Source organism: Seriola lalandi, unplaced genomic scaffold (assembly GCF_002814215.2).
Source record: "Seriola lalandi dorsalis isolate HSWRI2012SDOR001 ecotype SW California unplaced genomic scaffold, Sedor1 jcf7180002054795, whole genome shotgun sequence".
NCBI lineage: Eukaryota > Metazoa > Chordata > Actinopteri > Carangiformes > Carangidae > Seriola > Seriola lalandi.
The window spans coordinates 2,617,808-2,640,484 of NW_019525348.1; the positions used below are offsets into that span (position 1 = coordinate 2,617,808).

At 41.5% G+C, this 22,677-nt stretch overlaps 1 protein-coding gene across 2 annotated transcripts; it reads right to left on the reverse strand.

Moving 5' to 3' along the window:
• Window positions 1–1,423: 1,423 nt before the first annotated feature.
• On the reverse strand, window positions 1,424–21,577 carry ret (ret proto-oncogene receptor tyrosine kinase). 2 transcript variants are annotated; one of them, XM_023425893.2, is made up of 20 exons: window positions 21,287–21,577; window positions 11,168–11,410; window positions 10,610–10,903; window positions 9,941–10,179; window positions 9,627–9,822; window positions 9,338–9,537; window positions 7,789–8,071; window positions 7,388–7,519; window positions 6,819–6,929; window positions 6,585–6,698; window positions 6,200–6,444; window positions 5,964–6,111; window positions 5,739–5,846; window positions 5,442–5,656; window positions 5,089–5,211; window positions 4,925–4,995; window positions 4,301–4,438; window positions 4,054–4,153; window positions 3,280–3,427; window positions 1,424–2,427 (listed from the first exon to the last, which is right to left on the reverse strand). In XM_023425893.2, exons 1-20 carry the CDS (start codon window positions 21,351–21,353, stop codon window positions 2,270–2,272), a joined length of 3,333 nt encoding a protein of 1,110 aa, XP_023281661.1. In that variant the 5' UTR covers window positions 21,354–21,577; the 3' UTR covers window positions 1,424–2,269. The 2 variants fall into 2 exon arrangements, with proteins under 2 accessions (XP_023281661.1, XP_087035274.1); XM_087179148.1 differs by lacking the exon at window positions 21,287–21,577 and adding an exon at window positions 14,311–14,438.
• Window positions 21,578–22,677: the final 1,100 nt, after the last annotated feature.

Sequence of the window (22,677 nt, forward strand, 5' to 3'; positions counted from 1 at the left end):
TGAAAAATCTCCACCGGATATTGGCACGGTTCTGCAGCTGGCTTAGCGATGTTTGGAGCTTCACTACGCTTTCGTGTTATTTTATGGCAGTTACAGAGCCTGCGTATGAGGTATAAAGATAAAAAAAACTACTCACCTGCTCCCGTCTTTGTCCATTCCTGCCTGCGCGTAGGAACGTGGGTTCCGTGTCCAACCACCCACCGCAGGTAGCTTGTGTTGCAAAATGCCACGGAGCAAAGAGAAAAGAGTGGGTCGTAGTCTACTTCCGGTCAACAAGTAACCAATCGGAGTTGTAGGAGGGGATGTCGTCATCAAACACGCTGAAGATCTTTGTTCATAATAATAACGTCATTATTATTAGGATTATTAGGATTATATTTTAAGGTCACATCATATTTATTGTAAATATTAATTACATTATTAATTTCTTGAGAACAACTGATCATTAAAAAGATTAAAACAATTTCTTAGGTCCCAGATATTAGATTTTATCTTCTTTTTATTTACTACTTTATTTACTATTTGTCTGTACTTTCTCTCATCTGTGCAAATACATTAGCTGACAACTCGTAATTGCATTGACACTAAAGTCACTGTCTGTCACAGTATGTCACAGATATTTTTTTTTATCAAACCTTTAAACTACATTTTCTTCCTCTTTCTTTCATTACTGACAGATGTTTTTAAGTGCCTCAGTCACAAAAGAGTTAACCAGCTGATTCAGAGCTGTGAAAACGAGTTAGAAATGTTACCTGTTGCTGTGATTTCAGTGTTACTGAACGTGGTCAAAATAAAGATAATGCAAAAGATAAAGGAGGAAGGGATGATGGGTACAATTATATATGCAATTATATGTATATTTTACTATCATAAGAATCTAGTATATACCATCTCAGGGATATTTCCAACCTACTCAAGTCATTTTTATTCAAAACCTAACCAGACCATTTATATCAATTAAATTATAAAGACAACAGGAATTATTGAATTTTATGCTTAAATTACATAAAAATTGTGCTTAAACGCAACACATGGAAAAAATTTTTTTTAAATCCTTATCAGCTTTACTTACAGACAAATCCAGAGTGGAGCAGAGCTGAGACTCAGTGGAACTGGAAAAGGCACACAAGATTTTCATTATTCATATTTACACATTAAATGGCTTTTGTAGACAAATGCTTGCCAGGCCACTACTGTGAATTTTTAATAATGATTTAGAAATCAACATTTCTGCAAACTAGAGTATATAATGAACAGATGATGTCTGGAGGTGAACTGACGCTTAACATTATATTTTAATATTGTGAAAATAATAAATCATGTCAACCACCAAACAGAAGTTGCATTTTGTTGATTGTAAAAAAAAAAAAAAAAAACAGAACAGAAGCTTACTATACTTTCAGAGATATGAGGTGAACAGACGTACTGCACATTTTTAATGTTTATTATTAATTGGAACATAATCAAATAATAACAACATAACAATGATAACACTCATTAGTTTACATAATCGTACTTTTCCCACAAAGTTTGCAATTACAATGAATGAAAAAGTGAACTGTAGTCTGACACAGGACATGGTTACAATCTACGTTAAGTCTCATGTCCTTACACTGGAGTAGCACTCACTAGTTGATATTTTTCATGTAAAAAAAAGAAAGAAAAGAAACAAGAACAAAAAACAAGAAAACCGTTCACTGAACAAGTCTGTGTTACTTTTCTTTGGCAACAACAGTTTTGAAACATCTTGTGGGAGAAACACAAAATGGGTCTTTGACATTTTTGAGGAGCACAATCCTCCTACAGTAGAAACTTTACATTTTCAGAACAAGTTCAGCATTTTGCTTTTTCTCCACTCAACCCCCGGCTGTCTACAACAACAGGTGATGGTAAAGACGTCCCCTTTAATTCCTGGGCTGGAACAAGATCTTCACAGTCGCACATTAATAATTGGAGGCTATTGTAGAAGCGGCACAGGCACTTAAAAGACATTGACACTGACATACAATTTGGTACAATAGTCATGCAGTGATACAACTTGGCCAACATGACCCATGAGGTAATAATTAACATACTGAAGAGCAGAATGAAGCATGGTCTATGTTGATCCAGCCAGTTTTGCAGCAAAATGACCTCAGTTTTAAACCTTGAATACCCATGCAACAGAAATAAAAGGGAACCAACTTTAGCATCAGATTGTATATGTACAGTCTCATAGAAATATATACATCTACCGATTTGTCATCTTTTCTACAGTGTTGGTTTGTCTTTAGCTATCGAGCTTGTCCACAGCTTTTGCGGGTGAAGGCAAAGCCATCCAGTTTGCATAAACACTATCATTGGCATATCTTGTAAAGACTGGATTAGTGGCATCATGTCTGTTGAGTGGTACCGGGCTCTTCTCAGGCCAGTTCGGGTATGACATGCCTAAAAACGAGAACATATCATTTTTCTGCACTCAGTGAAAGATAAACAGCGTGCAGACAGTAAGGCTCTCAAATCAAACTCTGCAGTGCCTGTCTCTGAAAGGAGTCCTGATCTGACTCTCTGAGGTGTAAAGTTATGGCTTTGTGTATGCTAGATAAAATGAAAGATAATATAATTTATTATTTATTGGCATTTTTGAGATGTATCGAGGCTATCGTGTTGCTCCCTGTATTTAACCTATGGCTGCCTTCCTGTATCTGTTCAGAAAGTCACTTGAGAGTTGCATTCAAAAGCCTTACTGTTTCTCTGTTCAGCATTGTGGAATCATTATAGATCAATAGCTGATATACATTAGAAATTTAAAACAATCTGGAATTGAAACCACGGTGAGTGATTGATTCAGTGAGGACCTGTTTCAAATGTTACACACTGTTTCGTCCAATGCAAACAAATGATGAAAAGGTGACAAATGGAGTGTGATGGAATGAAAAAATTGAGCTATGTACAAATAAAATGCAGATGAAGCGCGAGTATGAGCAGTGCCATATAAATTAGAATGATGGTTATATTCAGTATTTACAAATGTGGCTTTTTTTTTTTGATTCAGCATTCATGTACATTAGAAGCAGGTCCAAATAAAATAATAAAATCAAGACACAAGATCTTTTTTTTTCACTGAGCCTCTCATTTACGATGAAATGGGAGATATGTCAGCATTAATCAGCAAAAGGCATGCCTAGATCACAGTCACGCACACTTGACTATGGAAAAGCCAATCACAACTTGCCAAAAAAGAGAGCTTGTGTTGTGTGTCCTGTTTCTAAAATCTAGTAAATGCATGGGAGATTCTACCATAGAGCTTGTTTTCAATCCATGTGGAGGGGAGGGTTCGAGGGAGAGGGGCGTTATTACAGTCCACTAGTGGTGTGTCCTCTTCAGAGAGGGCGTCGTCGTACAGCAGGGCGTCAGCTGGCGTGGACGCCGCAAGGTCCAGGTAATCCTGACAAGAGCAGACGAGGGTGTGATTAGGCTGATTAAGGAGGAGAGGAGTCTCAGCACACTAAGGCCTGAAGGGTGACTGAAAGACCCTGCAGAGATACTGTATGTGCAAAACCCTTCTTGTTGTTTCATCCACTACCTGTCCTTTGATAACAGTGAAGAACTAGCCTGCTGCATTCTGGGATGTTTGCATTCCCTATGTCCTTAAATGCTCTATATTTAGCCTCCCTTCAGCAGCAGGAGCCTGACTGGAATGCTCTGTGATTACGCTGCCCAAGGCCACATTTTAGGATTGCTCTTCAAACACTAATTATGGTATCTAAACCATTTGGGAAGAGTGACAGATCATTCAGTGAAGCAGGCGCAGCATGTGTTTGTGCTTATGCAGTGCATGTTGTCCAGCAGAAATGATATACTGCTCATTGTGGGCTCGCTGCAAGTCCAAAAGGAGCGGAAAGCTGAAAAACGCTAACTTCAGACTGTCAGATCCCAGTGATGCATCACCGAGTTTGTCAACATTGCGCCAGCAATGCATGGAGAGAGGCTGATTAATAGCCTCTCCCTTAATATTTTCCTGATGAAGATTATGAATAACTTATCATAATGTATTGTATAGCTTCACCATACCCGACTTTTCACCATCATCTTTTCCAGTTCTTTGCTGATGTCTGAGAATGTTGGCCTCTTGTCTGGTTCTTGTTTCCAGCATCGAAGCATGAGGTTATACCTGTAGAGGAAAATATTTCATTGTGGGTGAAATAAGCATCATTTAATCCTCCCAACAGAATCATTTTCCACAACCGACTGTCTGTCAATGTGCTGGAGGGGGCGTAATTGTTCTCTCGCCAGAAACGTGGAGCGTAACAGATCTTACATTTCCTCCGAGCAGTTCTCTGGTCTCTCCATCCTGTAGCCGGTCTTGAGGAGGTTAAAGAGGCGTTCAGGGGCGATACCTGGGTATGGATTTCCTCCCAGTGTCACTATCTCCCACAGTAGCACACCAAAGGACCAGCTTAGAAGAAAACACAAGAGTATAAGAATATTTAAATCTGTGTGTTAAAGGAAAATAGATCAACATTTAGGGAAATATCCTTGTTCGCTTTCTCAGTCAGCGGCCGGTTAGCTTAGCTTAGCTTAGCACAAAGATTGGAAACATAGGGAAATATCTAGCCTTGTTTTGTCTGATATTTTTAGCTTGTTACAAAAACTGAAGTGTAAAAACTAGATGTGGTTCATTATATCATTATATAACAAAGGATATATAATGTAGGCTATTGCTTAGTGAGCTTTAAAAGTGCTGGTAAGCAGATTCTATTATCTAAGAACAGAGCGTGGTTGTTTCCTTCTATTTCCAGTCTTTATGCAAAGCTAAAAGCTAAGCTAATCATCTTTAAATTTGATATGATATTGGTATCAATCTTCTCATCTACCTTTGAACAATAAAGCAATATTGCCCAACATGTCGAGACTGTCTTTTAAATGATTATATTATACTCACACATCACTTTGTGTTGTGTAAATGTGGTCAAACAAGGACTCTATTGCCATCCATTTCACAGGTATACGGCCCTGGAGAACAGAGAGAAAGCTTGTTATATTTTTGTTGGAAAGATTGTTGTAAATAAAACTAAAACATTGTAATTTTCTGTCTCGTTTCTTTACCTTGCTCCTCTTCACATATGAGTCCTCTTCATACACATCTCTGGAAAGGCCAAAATCTGAGATCTTCATCTTCCTTCCTTCAGCTACAAGGACGTTTCGTGCTGCAAGGTCCCTGTGAACAAGCTGTTGGACCAAAAATACTCATTTTGACTTAATTCATCTCTTTGTGTTCAGTCAACTCCTTCCAGTGCCTGAACCACAGCTGCCTTCATTTACACTGATATTTCAAGCTCTTACACTAAAACATGAACGTCTTCCATTTTAACTCTCAGCATCTTTCTGTGTTTGTATTTTGTCCGCAACCATAACATTTTCAAAATACTTCAGAGAGCATAACCTTTTCTATTTTGTACCTTCATCTCAGCCAGGTACTGCATGCCTCTGGAGATCTGCCACGCAAAGGAGATCAGGTCGCCCATGGTGAGCGCCCTGTCGTCTGGGTTCTCCAGATAGCTGGAGTTGCGGTTGGCGTCCCTGCCCATGTAGCTGGGGCCAACTTTCCTACTCTCGCGCAGGAAGTTGCGTAGAGACCCATACTTGGCATATTCCACAATCAAATACAATGGACCTATTCAGAGAAATTCAGAGCTCAGACTCCATGTGGAACACACATGCCCTGACAGAGGATGGCAGGAGGACTGAGGTCTTACCGTCCTGGCTGCAGGCTCCATACATCTTTATGACGTGCGGATGGTTGACTTGCTTCAGTAAAGTGAATTCTGACAGCAGGTCACGCAGCTCACTGTGCGAGGCGTTCTCTGTTACGGAAGAAAAGCGGGGATTGTAATGATGAAACCATTCATCTCTTCAGGCATTCACTCCTCATATATCACCATCACTTCCAGGCTCTTCCAGTATTTGTTGGCTTGTCTTACCTTTAAGCATTTTCACAGCCACTGTGGTGTAACCTGCTTTTCCTTTCAGCCTGAAAGCTGTTGCCTTGACCACTTTCCCAAACTCTCCTTCTCCTAAAGTCTTGCCAAGTACAAGGTTTTTACGAGGAAACTCCCATTTTGGATCCTCCTGTTGGAATAACATGACATTTCTGAGTTTAACACACAGTATAGAGGGAAGAAAAGAGTCCTGTCACAGGTTGAAAGAAGCAGCTTACAGGTATTTTAAAGGTGTCAGTCTCGATGGATTCCTGTGAGCCCCGGCGTAAGTTGTTAGCAGGGAAGCTGATGGGATAGGCCTGAGCGGGCCGACGGAAAGTCATCTCTGCGGAGGCGATCGGAGGCTTGGGCGAGTTCTTGTGGTACCGGTGGATGAAGTATGAGGACAGGAGGATGGAGACGACGAAGGAGAGCAGCAGAGACGTGGCGATGATGGTCTTGCACATGTCGTCACATATCACCTCTGGAGGACAGGATGTTGTCATTTTTCAATAAAGCAGTTATCACTGTCTGGTTCTTTCTTGAGATGACGTAACGCAAAACCTTGTGGGGACAGTATTTCAGTTTATCACCAACAGTTTTGTGTGATTTATGACGACTCACCCTCAATATCTTCCTTCTCACAGAAGCATTTCTCAGAGTAGCAGTAGCAGGTTCCATAGCCAGCCTTGATCCCGTTCCCCAAGCCTCGTTCATGACCTCCGATCACAGTTTCCTCTTCAGGGACAGACAAAGTCAACATGGTCTTATTTATAAGACCATAAGGCCTAGATTTGCATGTAATAGAAATGGTGTTTTTCATGTTTAATTATTTGCAGGAAAAGACGTGTTTCATACTTGTACAGTCTTGTGGGCATATTGACATATCTTTGCTTTCCACTGCATCACAAAAACTATCGGGGCATGTCCGCAGGTCAGGGGAGCAGGTTGAATAGTTTTCAGATATTCCTGAAATATGAAAAGGGTTAGTGGGAAAACAGATCACACCAGATTGACATCTAACTCTGAAGTTTGGTTAGCTTGTCTTGATGTTAAAGGTCCTTAAGGTTGAAAATGTATCTGTTTAAACAACAATACATCACTATGGGGACTTGCTCTGGCCATCATGTGGTGCTCTTAGTGCTTGTATTTATCAAAATCAAGACCACATTTTTCCATGAGTCTTGCCTCCGGTTGCAAAAGGATGTAACTGAAAGGACACACATGCCGGATCTTTGCCTTTAATTTGTTCCTTTGCCACAGCTGAGGGAGACGTGCTCTCAGTCATGTTCTCATTTGGTTCTAGTTCAATTACTCCAAGGTCTCATAATTAATATGGACATGATTCCGTGATGTTAAAAGCTTATTTGATTGCAAACAAACGGCTTTTATTTGCTGAAGGTAAGTGTTAATTTAATAAAATGTACCTTTCTCTGTGCCTTGCCTCCACTGGCATCTCCCCGTTGTCGCCCCTAGGCCTCGGACAGACTCACAGTCTCCTCGCTGTCTGTTCTCTGCACAGGACAGGACCTGCTTGCTCTCCTGGCCGGCCTTGTTTGCTATATTCAACAGAGCCAGAGACACACATAACCAAATCTTTGAAAGGCATCTGGGAGAAGGGAAAACTGTTGAAAAGACAGTGTACAACAGTGTTGAATTAGTTAGGAAATCAAAAAAAATCCTAAATCCTAAATCTCCTAAATAACAGCAAGTGATACTGCATCACTACCTAATGGATGATTAAAGATCATCACAGATTAGATTACAACGTGAAGACTTCCTTTTTAAAACCCTGTGAGATGTTGGACCCCGGTTGTTCCAGTCTCACCTTCACCATCTAGTAGGATGTGGATCTGCGTGCTGGCTTCCTGCTGTGTGTGCTCCTCCTGAGCTACAACAAGGTACTGCAGGTCCTGACACTCGGGCCTGAGTAAGGGCCCCAAGTCGTTTACATAGAGCACCCCCCACATCTCGTCGGGAGCCTGGGTGATGCCTATGGCTGCGTAGCAGGACTGCAAGTCAGCAGACACGTTCCTATCTGGCACCTCGAGCCGGTACAAGACAGAGAATCCATCAAAGTGCTGGCAGTTTTCCACGCAGACTCTGCCAACCTGAGAGGAAATGGACCATTAACATACATAGGTAACTTAAGTGGAAGGACTTCCAGCAGGTGGCAGTCTCAGTATATTTGAGAGTGAGTCAGCACTAAGTCATACTTTCAAGATGTTTCATTGGCTATGGTTTCTATATAGTGAAAAGAATCAACACTGTAACTTTCAGAATTAAATCTTATCCTATTAAAAGCGAGTTACTGTGTGTACTAAAACACCTCAAAATGAATTCATTTTTTCATTCATTAGCCTATCATCATCGTTCCGAGGGTTGCAGGGAGGCTGGAACCAATCCCAGCTGACATTGGGCGAGGGTGGGGTTCACCATGGATAGGTCGCCAGTCTGTCACAGGGCTGACATATAGAGACAAACAACCATTCATGTTCACAGTCACCAATTAACCTAGACTGCATGTCTTTGAATTGTGGGAGGAAGCCGGAGGAGAACATGCAAGGTTTAAATCCAGAACCGTCTTACTGAGCTAACCAACGCAACCACTGTGACGCCCAATTAATCAATTATATTTGTTAAACTGTCGGGAAATACTGTTGTCATATTGTTGCAGAGTTATTTTCATGTGCTGTCAGCTTGGCTGGCTGGCAGATATCTCCCAGACACATGTTGCTGCCACACACCACAAGACAATTTTGTGACAACTTTGCTCAGTATAACAATTCTATAAAAACTATTTTTTAAACCACTGAGGTTCAGGCAAGAAATTGAGTGTCAAAGGTTCTATCTCCTGCTACACCCAAAATGATATTGGTAAAACTACCAGAAGCCTACAACAACACATTCGCAGACACAAGGGTGGAATAAAACACCAGGATGTGAATTACTGTGTCCCTTCTCAGTTAATTCTCTCTCAGTGTCTCTCCTTTACAGTTCTTTGGGAGTTGAAACTTCTGACCTCCATCGAGGGAGAGATATTGATAGAAGCTTTGCCAAAGGGGATTTTTTTGGATCGATACCTTCAATTCTCTACAACCTAGAGGCTTTAATGAGGGAAAGACTACACACTATGTGAGTATTCTGCAGTTCTGCAAGTTTGCATCAGATTTTTCAGTCTTTTAATGTCCATCAATGACATTGAAATTGCATTAGCAGCATAGTCACTATGTTGAGGAGGAATAACTGCAGCGACTGATAACATTGGCATGTAAATAATGTTTGTGACTGACTTGAAAAAATGTCTTCCTAATCTTTAAGACAGCAGCAGGATAAACAGGGAGTTGTGGATCTGTGTGGTTAGTAGTCATGAGCACCTGTGCATAAACAGAGGCTCTGCGTGTCAGTGTGAACATCTGCGTGATGTTTGCGAAGCGGATCTGGACCGGTAAGATGGTGACGTTGAAGTGCAGCAACACTGTTCCCTCCAGACCAGGGTAGGTGGTGTCATTGACCAGGTAGTCCAGCTGCACCGTGCGATTCTCATTCACATACAGGTTCCTCTTCAGGACAAGCTCTAATATCAGAGAAAAACAACATGTACACATGTAAAATGTGTGTTCAACACAGCAGTGTTTTGCTATTAGAACCTCCTGTGTTACTCACGGTAGTCGTGGACGGTCTCTCGAATGCCTCCATGAGCAGCTTTCTTTTCGCTGAAGGTGCCTTTTATGTCAAAGGTTTTATCTAGCCATGGGTCACTATTGAGCAAAGTCCCCACATACTTGTTGTGACTCTGGTCTATGGGATAGATGGGGGTTAAATCCCTGTCAAAGACGAACAAGGTTCCAAAAGAGCCGCCCTGGAAAAACAAAACGAGAAAGTGAGAAATTCAATCCTAAAGTAAAGATAAAATTAGCCAGCATTTAAAGCTGCTCAGTGTTTTCTAGTCTAAGATTAGATTAGATTAGTCTTCTCACCTTTGTCCGATTGAAGCTGATGACAATGTCTGCTGTGTCTGTTCCGTTCACATACGGTGCGTTGTCGTCCTCATCATTGACAAAAACGTCCAGTGAAGTTTCCACCTTGGTGATGACCAGCTCTGTTTGGACGGTGCAGACCAGCAGGAGTCTGTAGCACTCGCTTTCCTCTCGGTCCAGCGGGGCGGTCACCACCAGCTCTGTGGTGTTCTCATTTACAGCAAATGGTGCTGGGGTATCTGTCGACAAGAGGAAGAACACGAGTCATGTATGCATCTACAGCCAACATGAAAGAAGGATGCCGAGTCAGAGATGGTACCGCTGTGATTTAAAACAAGACTGTAACTTTTCCTGAACAGCAGCCAATGTGGCAACAATGACTTTCATGGTATAGTAGCATTTAGCTACAGTCATACAGTAAGCACAGTGACTCAGTACTGCGTGTTATACAGCAATATTTACCTAAAGTTAGCTAATGCTAGGTAACATTAGCAACCATACTACTGCTATAGCTACTGGTCATACCAGACCATGTCAGGCTGTAGCAGTAAAGCCACTGACTGTATTGGTGCATTTTATGGTTTGTGAATTCAACTTTTCATCTTTAGGAAGACGAATGTGTTATTTCTTATTTCAAACGTTACAAACTCTCTCTGTAATGCGTCTAACCTGACTCCACATTGTAAGTGATGGTGTAGTTGGGGCAGACGTTGAGTCTGGTGAGGCGTCGGAGTTGCCGTAGGGCCCCGGGGAACCTGTTCTCCATGATGTGGGGGTTGGAGGTGTCCCTGTGCGGGAAGCATAGTTCCTTCATATCTGTCTGAGCACACTGTGGCATCGTGGCGTTGACAAAGTCCAAGGTGATCCGAGGGGAGTTTCTGTTGACGCAGTGGGACTTCTTGGAGAAGTTGGGTAAAACCATGGTGTGCAGGACCAACTTCTTCACAGACCATGAATGTTGATCTGATGAGATGCACAGCCAAAACAAAAACAAAAGGCATTTTCATTTTAATCTCAGACAGTGCTCTTTTTGTTGATTGCACTCTTTTTTCCCCTGAATGCAATTACATTATTGTCCTGAAGGCTGAAACCCAAACACAGAGCCAAAGCATCATTTGTATGCAAAGAGCACAAACGTCCAGAAACTAATTTACTCTCATGTGTACGGCACACCTGGCACTGTTATAGGAATATACATTACCATGAAAATGCTTGCACCCAACTCACTTGGGAAGGCGAAGTCGCTCTCCTCCAGGGTTTTGTTCAAGGACAGTACTCCGGTGTGGACGTCCAGGTGGAACCAGGAGCTGTGGGCCGGACGCCTGAGAGAGATCCAGCACAGGTAGAAATGCGGCCGCTCGGAGTCGCTGTCCAGCATGGCGTGGACCTGGAGGATGGGCGTACCTGCCGGCTGGCCGACATATACCGTCTCGATGTACTCATTCTGTGGGAAGTAGAGCCCTGTCACTCCTGCAGAAAGAAGACATGAAATAACCAGATGTTTCAGAACAGGCAGCCAAGTGAAGCTCAGGGGAACTCAGTCATACTCGCTATAAGGAAAACTGAATAATAAGGCCCGACGTTGCTGCTGCTGAGAGCCGGTCTTATTACAGAGCAGGAAAACAGCAGTTATCATAACATCTCTTTCTGGATATTTAATTGTGACAACAATACCCACTGACATCGCTGCCGAATGCAAATTAACACATACATGGAATATGACAGGTTTGTTTTTTTCTTTTTCTCCTTTGATGCATCTTTCATCCCCCGTTAGCGGAAATTGAAAGGAGGGTTCAAATGACACTTATGCAGCTCTTTTAATGAATTTCTCATGTGGTCAATAACATGTGGTTTCCGATTCTCCTTGCGTTCACCTTGAGAAGTTTAATTACAAGGGATAACATGATATGGAAGATAAATGAATCATTACCTGCCAGAGGGGGAGTGCGGGGTGTGTGTGTGTGTGTGTGTGTGTGTGTGTGTGTGCGCACATATGTGTTGGGGGTAATCCATAAAGAGCTATAGCAGGCTGTGTGTTTTACAGGAAAATGGAGATGCGAGTGTTCCTCCTGTAATTATATCCCTGTTATGTTCCTCTTTGACGACAGTAGGCGACCATTTAGGGAACGCACTAATGTCATTAGCAGACAGCAAAACTAGATTTTCTATTTCTGTTGGTGCAGTTGAGGCATTGGCTCTGGTTTCAGACATTGATTTAATTTTGTGGGGCTTAGATGACAGGAGGCTGAGCTGATGGATAAAATGTGGCCGTCCTTCCTGAAGGATAGAGATGGAGATACACCCAGGGAGGCTGCAGCCCCTTTTTATTAAAAGTGCCCATGAAACAAAAACAAACAGCGAGCCACTTGTTTGTTAATCCTGCTGGGATAGAGGGGAGTCAGTTTCATGCTGGATAACATTTTAGGGAGGACTTCCCATTTCCTAAATCTATCACAACCAAATTAGAGCCATTGGTGCTCGTGTATCGAGGCCTCATTTGAGCACAGTTAGGTGTAGAGATCTGCCAGATGCCACACAAAATGGGTTTGTTATGGGGCTGCTGTCAAAAACGGGATTTAATCTGCCACATGTTGTACTGGATCTTTTTTTTCTGTTTTCTATTATTTGCAAGTTGTGATACAATCAAGACAACATAGAGGCCAACGACTGATTGACAAGGCTTCAAAAAGTGAAAATAAAAATACCATATAAGAATTTTCATTTCCATTCTCCCTTTAGAGCAGCTCTGAAAATCTGAAAATTCATCTGGGAAAAGATAAATTATTTGGAGTGATGGATATGGTATTTACCCCCAATTTAAATTAGGATGATTCAAATGTTTGTTTCTTCCTGAGTTGCAAAGCACAGTACGTCAGTACGTCAAGTCAATTTAGGATGATATTAAACAAGAGGTAATGGAAACTGACTATTTTAATTACACTGTAAAAGCCCAACTAGAGAAGAGTTGAAAATTAGCATTAGCTTTAAACTCTGTGCAACACATCAGTGTCAGGTTTTGTTTTGTATGTTAAATTACATCGTCCCTATTTACTAAACTAAACTAAACTAAACTAAACTAAACTAAACTAAGCTAAAATCATGTTGTGGATAACAAACCAGAACATTTTGACATTAAAGCACGAAGAGAAGATGACCTAATGTTCCCTCTTAAATTGAACAAAAATGTGCAGGTGGTTTCAATAATTCTACTGACCTTTTGTTGCCTAGCTTGGATTAGACCACTGTGTGTACTGATGTTGTTTGAGTGACCGAATGGAGGGACTAAGAATGTTTATTCAATGACATACACCTCTGTACTCTGGGCATGGAACACTATATTTCCTTCTTCTAATGTAGCAAAATAATACAGCACAGTTCGTTGAGTCGATGGGAAGAAGAAACAAAATGGTTCAACATGGATGGATGGCCTTACTACAGTAATATAACCTGTTAAATGTTATATAAACACTTTAAATGTGCACATGAACTCTGAATGTGCTGCAGGTGAACAATGATGATATACAACAGAAAAAGAAGACAATGTGATGCGAGAAAATAGGGGAAGTGAAACAATAATAATATGCGACCCCAGTGTAGGTGTCCAGCTGTGTACCTAACATTGCCATTAGAGGGAGCCATAATCATACTGACTGACGGGCTACAAGCTGAGTGGAAAACTGCTCCTTGATATTTATCACAATCCATTATTCGACTAATGTCTGCACTGATTTGATGAGATGTTGAAGATCCATTTGTTCATTTGTATTTTTAACAAGCTAAAAAAAATCTTTCTACAGAACTTTATTAGATAAATAAGGATAATTAATCAACAGAAATCTTACACATGATACAGTCATGAATCAAACAGAGCAGATGACAGCAGCTCTACAAATAAAACTAGAGGGTCCAACGTGTTAACCAAGGGGAGCCATACGCATGTCTGAATGCAGACCTTGGCTCAGAGCCACGCTGGCTGCTGGACCCCATGCAACACAATTCGTTTATATCATTCAAAATTCAATTTCTTTCCAGGACCGAAGCCAACAGAAAGCAAGCAGTTTATATCAAAACTAATTAATTGAATGGATCAAGCAGGCCCCTCTTAGCAAATGGCATCTTTTGTCTGTGAAGCCATGATGATGATTTTCCAAAGCATGACTCATTAGCTTCACCAAATGATGCACAAGAATGACGGAAACACAGATAGTAATGACATTTCACCTCTTAACACCATGCACGGGTAATGATTTTAAAAGTAAAAGCTGCAGCACATGTTGTGTGCTTTGGGAACACTGAAAAATCTTCTTCGGATTTTTACATTAAGCTGTTTTTCCCTTGACGTGCCATAACTCAAAGTGTGTAAACATTACCATCATGAGTAGAACCTTTTACAGCCTTCAAACACCTATAAAACTGATCCTCCGCTGCAACATGCAGTGTCATTTCTTCAAAAGCTGGAGTAAGTAATTTTGCAAACAAAGCCAGTGTTTGAACAGGAGGACTCTTGTAGCAATCCATGTTTACAATAGATATCATGTACTGCTGAGTGGATAGTGAAATTTGACTTGTGCAAGGATGAAAAACAACAACGGAAAACCCTGTAGGTCATCGATACGCGTATGCTCTTCCTGGTCGTCTTTGATGAATGCAATTTCCTTGAGTTTATTATGGCCTGCGTCAGTTTTGTCTCGTTTTTTAACAGAGGAAGGACAAAAAGGACAAGAACTCATCACAAAATCTGAAACCACATGCTCAGTCAGCCACAGTGTGTCTGGGACTGGTCAGAGCTGATAGGGTGGAACGCCCTCTCCGTCGTCCCAGACAAAGACAGGAACTCAATTAGCTCGATGCGTGCTTCGGCTGATAGATTTACCAGCTATGAGCTCATGTGCTGGAGGAACCCACAAGCTTACTAATCTACCTCCGTGGAAGCCTCAATGAAACAAAACATGGATCTCCCACCCAGACGTCCTCAACGAGCATCCTCGTCAAGAGCACGGGCAGACCGGGAGAGGTGACCCGGCCCGGCTGCTGTGTGATTCATTCCCTCACTAATCTTGTTCGGAGACTGGAGCTCCTGCCGTGCAGAGCTCAGCCCTTATGCCCTCTGATTCCCAAGGTCAACGTGCGCCGCATCAGTCCCTAGTAACGACCCATCGGAAAGGCCGTGTATCTGGCAGCAGACCAATCAATAACCGTACTAATCAACAGTGATGCTGATTGTTTTCCACTGATGAGACAGACAAGGAGAAAGGCTGAGGGCTGCATGTGCGCAATCATCTCTGCTGCACGAAACATGGACCCACTTGTTTAAGCTGCATGGCCACAGACATATTACATCTATAGTGTGTCTTTCATTTCACAGCCAGCTCCACAATTTGCTCCATCAACATCCACATTTTAGAAGGATCGATCATCTATTACGAAGCAGCTGTAGCGAGCGGCATTAAGGAGCATATCACCCGGTTATATAATGGTGATATAAATACAATAAATATTATAATTGCTCTGAAACCTATCACAATTACTCTGCCTCCAAAGATGTAGCAGTTATGGGAATGGTTCTCCTCAAGGATTCAATTAACTAAAAAGCTGCACATTGGGCTATAATTCCACTTATGAAAGCTTTTATTGATCATAATATTTTGAAAACTCTCCCTCTTGGTTTCCTGTCCCGGTATGCACAGTCATACCACACTTGAACCAGAACCTGGATTTAATATAGTCCTGAATGCAATGCTTTTAATCACAAAACAATGAGATGCAATGGAGGAAAGAAAGTCATTTCCCGTCATGATGATACAGTCATCAAACTTTTCATCAGAGTAATATGATATCTGATCCCAGTTTGGAGGGTGCAGTCAGGTTCCAGGTAGATTACTCAGTTTGTCATGATGCATACCGTAACATAATAATCAATTACCCTGTAATGTAATCCAATTAGCCCTCAGATAATACAAGACCTGAGATCCAATGAACCATGTTCATCAGTCATCAAGAAATCTAATAGAACATCTCCTTAGGGGTTTGCTGCAAGTATAAATTCAGTTGAAGAATTCCTCTGGGGGGGGGGGGGCAGTGGCATCAAAAATTGAACACGTGGTGCATCAGCTCCAGACTGAGTTTGAGTCATCTGACTGCTTTGATAAAACATCTCTCTCCTCATCAGAGCAGTCGTGTACACAAGAGCAGGCAGAGACTGTAACTGCCTGTGGCAAAATAAAGTAAAATCATTTATATTTGCATAAACACTCCGTGACAGGTTTCATGAAGGTTTTAGTTTGAAACTGAATGACTGAATTTGAGAATCTCACTTTTTTAATATATTGATATTAACAACATCCACATAAAGATCTGTATCATCATTATCAAGAGAAACAGGCTCTTAACGAGATTAAAAACTAATCCAGTGTTCACGCTTTGTGTCAAAGGAAAGTGTAAGACTAAGAGTCCACAGCCACACTAATGCCTCTGAGGCTGTACTTCAGCACAGGGAAATGCTAACATGCTCTCAATGCTAACACTCCGATGTTGTGATGTTTTGCACGTATAAGTACTGGCCAAATTAACATATTGACCCAAGAAGATCATGAGTCACCACTATTAATCATCTGGGGATCATGGACAAAATTTCATGGAAATCCATCCAATAGTTGTTGAGATACTTGAGGCTGGAATAAAGTGAAAACCGTAGCAAAGCTAATGGCAGGCACGCATAGATAGTTATATCTTATACATACTGCATGTTGAATGTTCTTGACATTGTATAAAATGGTCTGTTGTGCTAATGAAATAAACATTAAAAAAAATTCTGATGAATTAAATATAAAATATGTTAATTGTGGGACTCTCCAGCGCACACCTTAGGAGTGCTGCAGAACAATATGAAGCATTTTAGCTTCATTAAATCTTCACCACATCCATTCAAACAAAAACAAAAAACGACACTGTTGAGATGAGCAGTAACATTTCTACTATTCTCTATCTCCTTTTTCATCAGGTTTCACAGCGGATGATGGATCACATTATGGAAACGGATGGGAGGTGGGGGGTGGGGGGCGGTTTATGGCAGAGGATGGATCCTCTGATCTTCCGGCACAAGTGGATTCGAAGCTTTCAGAGTTTCTGGCACAGGCAGGTGGTGGAACGTGGTGGAAAAATAATTTCCGACATGTTTACCCACTTCTTTAAAAGTGGAGGATGAAACAAATGGACACAGAGAGAAGTCAGGGTGGGGCTGGTGGAGGAGGGGTAGAAAACATCCTCTTTGTGATAAGAAGCATTGGGGTCTATGGGAAAAGAAGAATATGGACTTATGGAAGAATATGCAATTGAAAGATAACTGGAATGGCTTTTGATTCATTGAAACGGAGGTTAATTAATGATTATTGCAGTTTAAAGACCTGATGTAGGTCTACAGAACCAGCACTAAATAATACACTGAATATCTTTTATCCAAATGAACCAGATCCTCTAAACAGACACTTATGTGTGATCCATCACTTCCACAAGAAGAACCACAGAGGCCGTGACCTTGCTACTGTATCTTTGACCCGGAAGGTTATCTCCATAATGTTTTGGTTTGCTTGGATAGCAACTAATTAGCAAGTTATATTTTCATTATTAAAGATTGTATACCTGTACAATAGTCATATCCCTCACATTCAGTTGTGCAGTGTCCCTCGGACCATGTGGATTCAAATGAGCTTGTTCTTTGTTTTTCGTCGGTTAAATGATGGGTCACAACACACAGCGTGCACGGCTAGGCGACTGGAAAATAACTTGTCAAGACCCATGTGAAACGAGAGGACTAAATGCCCTGAGGGCGAAATTTCAATCAATGTCTCCTTGTCCTTTCACCACAGCAAATTAGATTCTAGCCATGCATGAGAGGGAAGTGTGACCCTGAACTGACTAGAGGATCAGACAGAGAGCTTTGACAGGTAGGAGCGGCATCCATGCAACGCCAGCAGCGGCAGAAGCAACAGTCCAAGAGTCAGAGGTTGGGACTGGGCGGTAATGAATCCAACCAGTCCAGTTTGGTCAGAAACCTAATGGGGTGATGCGTTTTATGCCAACATTTTGATGATTTAATAAATGCATAAGCTGGCAGACGGAGGAACTATAACAGAGAAGTCCAAATATCAAACTTTGAAACTGCTGCATCACGGCTCTGATCCTGATAAAACCTGACAGGATGATGCTGATGATTTTAGCTGCGTTTCGTGTTCACTGTTGCTCATTAAATTATTTTTTGATTTTCCTGCTAGAAAAAAAAGTGTTAAAAACTTATTTTTCCTTGGCAGAGTTCCTTAGCATTTGTAGCTCTCAGTTGCTGGGAGGGTTGAATGGAGGGAAGCTGAGGCCAGATGGTTGTGGTTTTATATCACATGGTGAGGCGTGTGTTCTATGCCAAAATTTTAAATGAATAAAGGAATCAAGTTTCTTTTTGCTAGAAACAGCTTTGGCAGAGTTTCTTCCCAAGAAGAAGAAAAGCCCTGCTGTATAAAAGACAAACTCTTCAGCAAACAACTTGTAACATTATGAATTCCAATTATACTAAAAGAGACGTAGTGACAACACGAGCGGAAAATTGACCAGATTTATAAGTCATCCATAGGCAACACAAGACAGAAGCTTTACTGAGTCTTGTAATGTAATAAGGAGCTAAATCAAATAGCAGCATGTATCAAATGAGATTTATTGGTCTGGTCCTTCTGAAAATCATCACTCTAATGCGAGGAGAAGGAGGAGCAGCTAAAGAGGCTGCCACCGTGGCCTCCTCTGGGACGGAGGGGGGGTCATCGCTGAGGATGACCACTCGGTTAAGGTTTCAAAGGTCAGAGGGCGAGGCGGGGTCAAAGATACAGTAGCAAGGTCACGGCGGAAGATAAACCGATCAATGCTTTTATGTGAAAACATCTGTGGTCGTTCTGTGGAAGTGATGGATTACACAGAAGTGTGTTAAATGGATCTGGTTCATTTCAATAAAGGTTGTTCAGTGCTGGTTCTGAAGACCTACATTTGTTCAATCAAAGGTCATTTCAGTTATCTCTCAATTGCACACCAAAGTCCACATTCTTCTTACTAACGTTAAAATTTAACCAAGACCTCAGTGCCTTGGATCTTCTCCTAAACAACTTCAAGAAAACATGTTTGTGTCCAAACTGAAAACCAGCTCCATGTAATCTCATGAGCAAAGAGAAGTCCCAGCTTCTAATTCCAACTCTAGAACTGCTTCACTTCTTCTACTTAGCTGTACTCGTAAATGCAGCGCGACGTCGCAGCCACATTTAAAAACGCTGATTACTCTTATAGCGAGCACTGATTGCCAATTTCCTTTTGTTTGATTACCTCAGCAAGAGAAACTAAACTAATCAGTAACCTGTAACAGTGATGATGTGAATCACCAAACACTCAGTGTAGCAACTTTTGTTTTCTAAGACCTAAACAAACAACACAACCACTCTTTCGATTCAAGCAAGTATGAAATGCCTTGTGTTGTGAAAACTGATATAAGATCTAATATCGAATCTAAAATCTAATCTGTAAAATAATTCGGTGATTTAAGAAGATTTTTCAAGAAGTGTAAAACAGGAAATGGTCAAACTCTTTACTGACGTCAACAGTCGGAGCATCGTCCCAAAGTGAGACAAACTCAACAGCCTGAACGCACACAACAAAATCAATCTCATGTGTCATTCTGAGGCCAGTTAAGATCCGACCTGCAATCTGAACAGTGTGTGCACTTGTATAACAGGCGATATTTTCCTAAAGAAAACAAACAGCCAGTGTTTGCCCAGAGATAGGAGCAGCTGCTGCACACCTGCCTGCGGCTCGCTCCTTCTCCTCTCTGAACAAGTCCAGGTCTTTTGTTCCAACAAAACAGGCAGGTGATGGACACCGCGTTCAACGCAGGGGTGTAGATTTCAGCACCCATTTAATTACCATCTCGTCCTTGACACATGAAATCGAACTAGACACCGACTGTGTCCATCTATAAATATCAGGAGAAATGGCTGCTTCGCTGACAATACATGTAGAAAAAAAGCAAAGCAGGACCGGGATGTAAATGTGCGTAGGGTGTGTGTGATAGGAGCATCATCCTGTATCTGTGAGGTGAATCTACGTCCCTCGGCTCCTTTTTGCTGAGAACCCCGCTGTCTGTCACAATGAAAAATAATCAGAGAGCATTACACACAACCGTGGCACCTTAAAAATTTCATTAATCATTTTAACAACTCTGCAGAAAACTGCTCCCTCGGGCGATTACGTCTAAGCCTGGAGTTTATTGGTGAGCCCACTTTTGCAGACATGAAATATGAAAACTAAAGACTGTGACGATAAACTGGGGGGGAAAAAAAGCACTGATAGTAAACTCTGTTAAGACCAGTTTTAAGTCCAAACACAAATTCAGGAATTCCACACGATGGCCTATATTTATCCAAGCATCACATCTGACATACTTGCTGCACACTGAGATTTGCACACTCCTGAGCTATGAGAGACACTTTAAATATAGACTGCACTGGGAGGACAGTGTTGGTACAGTTGGGCTGTGGGATTGTGAACGGGGATTATAATATTATGATATATGGCTGTATTCATTTGACACTAGCTCTCAATGTGCCATACCACAAATAACAGCAACAGCCAGTCAGCTCACTTTTTGCAGCGTGAAACGGTGCTGGCATTGTGTTCGATACTTTTCTCGGTTAAAGCCTCAAAAAACTCACTCAGCTTCCAAAATGTTGCAATTTAACAAAGCAATTTAGCTTTGCACATGAGCAGCCAATTTCATATGTATTATCAGTTGCCATCTAGACTCCAGGTCCACTGGCTCTGTTTGCAGCAGCTCAGAAATCTTTCCTCTCTTTATTTCTCTTTATCCTCTTTTATCTGTTTTATTTTTTATTTTTTTGCAGAGAATCATACATTTTGTGAATTTAAAGTGCATCCCAAACCACACATATTTTAGTTTCTGATGTGCCTACACCACAAGTAACAGCCTTTCTGACTGACAGGAGGACAAGGGATGAAGAAGATGCTCAATAAAAAAAAGGGTGGAAAAAAAGAATGAAGCTGTCAGGTGAACTGATAATGATTCAAAAAGAACAGAGGAAGGAAAGAAAACACAAAATAAAATGTTTTCTTTTGGGTTAACAATTTAAGAGACTATTTATTTTATTCTATCATGTTAAGTTTTCATAAATGGCCCTATCTGTTTCATGTAAGCCACTGTACATTTGGAAACATGTAGTGCAACACATATTTAAAATTGTTTCCAACTTCCTCTTGTGCTCCTCCAGCTTGAGGTCTCACAATAAAACTGATGATGAACCTTACCTCCCAGCAGCAGCAGCACCACCGCCACGACCATGTTTCCCCGAGAGAAACCACAACTCAGCCCCATATTCGCGAACCATAAGTAAAAGTTTCTGAATGAAAATGCGATTAAAAAAAAAAGTTCCTTCGGCAGAAAAATTTCAAAAAATAAATTCAGACCGACGGTCGCTGTATAAACCAGCGTGTGTCCCGTGTGCGCGGCTCCGGGCGGACAGATGAAGTCCTCAGTGTCCCATAGACGCGCTGCTGTGTGCGGCTCCAGTGGCTGCTGCTGGGCTGACTGGCTGGCCGGGGGGAGGAGGTTCATTGCTCCACTACTCACTGCTCCCAGAGCTTCCGCAGCAGCAGGCATCTACAGGAAATTTAAGAGCATAATTTAACAGCAGGTCAGTCATCTCATTAACACTCTGCGGGGGGAAAATTATTAACAATTATCATTAAATGTGTAATAGCTCATTTTTAAAGGTACAGGCACTGTTTTTAAAGGGATATCAGATGTGCTCATTTTAATCACTTCATTGTAACAGACTTGCATATGTGTGTATGTATGAATGTTATTTAGAAGAAACACTATACAGCAGCATCAGTGGCATTAATATATTTACTTTGGTGGATTCAAACCCAACATTTAAAACAAAAGGTGTCATTTGAGAGGAACAAAGTGGACAAACAGTTTAGCTTTTGGCACAATAATAATCAATTTCACTGATAGGACCAAAATGATCTTGTTTGATTAATTAATAAGATTATTTACTAGCAGTCATCTGCAGTGTGTACCTGCTCACTACTGTCAGAGCAGCTGTGTGAGTCTGGTCGAACTCTGTGGGACCTTTCCTCTCTCAGGTCTGAGAGTGTGTCCAGGGCTGAAGGCTGTGTTAAAGAGTTGGATATCTCTCTGTGACTGGACAGCATGGGGTGATGCACTGCCGTGTCCTCGGGGCAGGACACCAGTCACTCAGAAATCGCTCTACAATCAATGTCTCTGCATGGAGCAGAAACACTGGAGCTCACTGAGCTGCAGAGGGGACAGCAGGGCTTCTCAGGAGCTTCACACATTTTTAACAAAGTGGAAAAAACATATAACCGACACTGGTAATACTTATACTTGCAACTCCTCTCTTTGGTATAATTTGTTTTAAAGATCCCATATTCTAAAAAGTGGGATTTCCATGTGTTTTTTGAATTTAAAGCAGGTCTAGGTTTTATTTTAATACTGTGAAAGTATCAAAGCGCTCAGTCCACAGAGAAATGCACACAGCCTGTATTCAGAAACTGAGCCTTAAAACCAGCCGTCAGGACTGGAACTTTTTGATGCCACAAAAAAGTCACTACTCTCAGCCATGCCCCAAGCCCCGCCCACCTGGACCCACCATCCAACTTTGCAGGATTTG

Bases quoted from the DNA above. Each gene is read 5' to 3' on its own strand.
- ret (XM_087179148.1), bottom strand. From the start codon at position 14,383: ATGACACTGCATGTTGCAGCGGAGGATCAGTTTTATAGGTGTTTGAAG. The intron at 5,657-5,738 runs GTAAGACCTCAG...TTCTCTGAATAG, and splicing joins TGGAGCCTGCAGCCAGGACG to GTCCATTGTATTTGATTGTG. The intron at 4,154-4,300 runs GTAAGATCTGTT...TTTCCTCTACAG, and splicing joins GAGAACTGCTCGGAGGAAAT to GTATAACCTCATGCTTCGAT.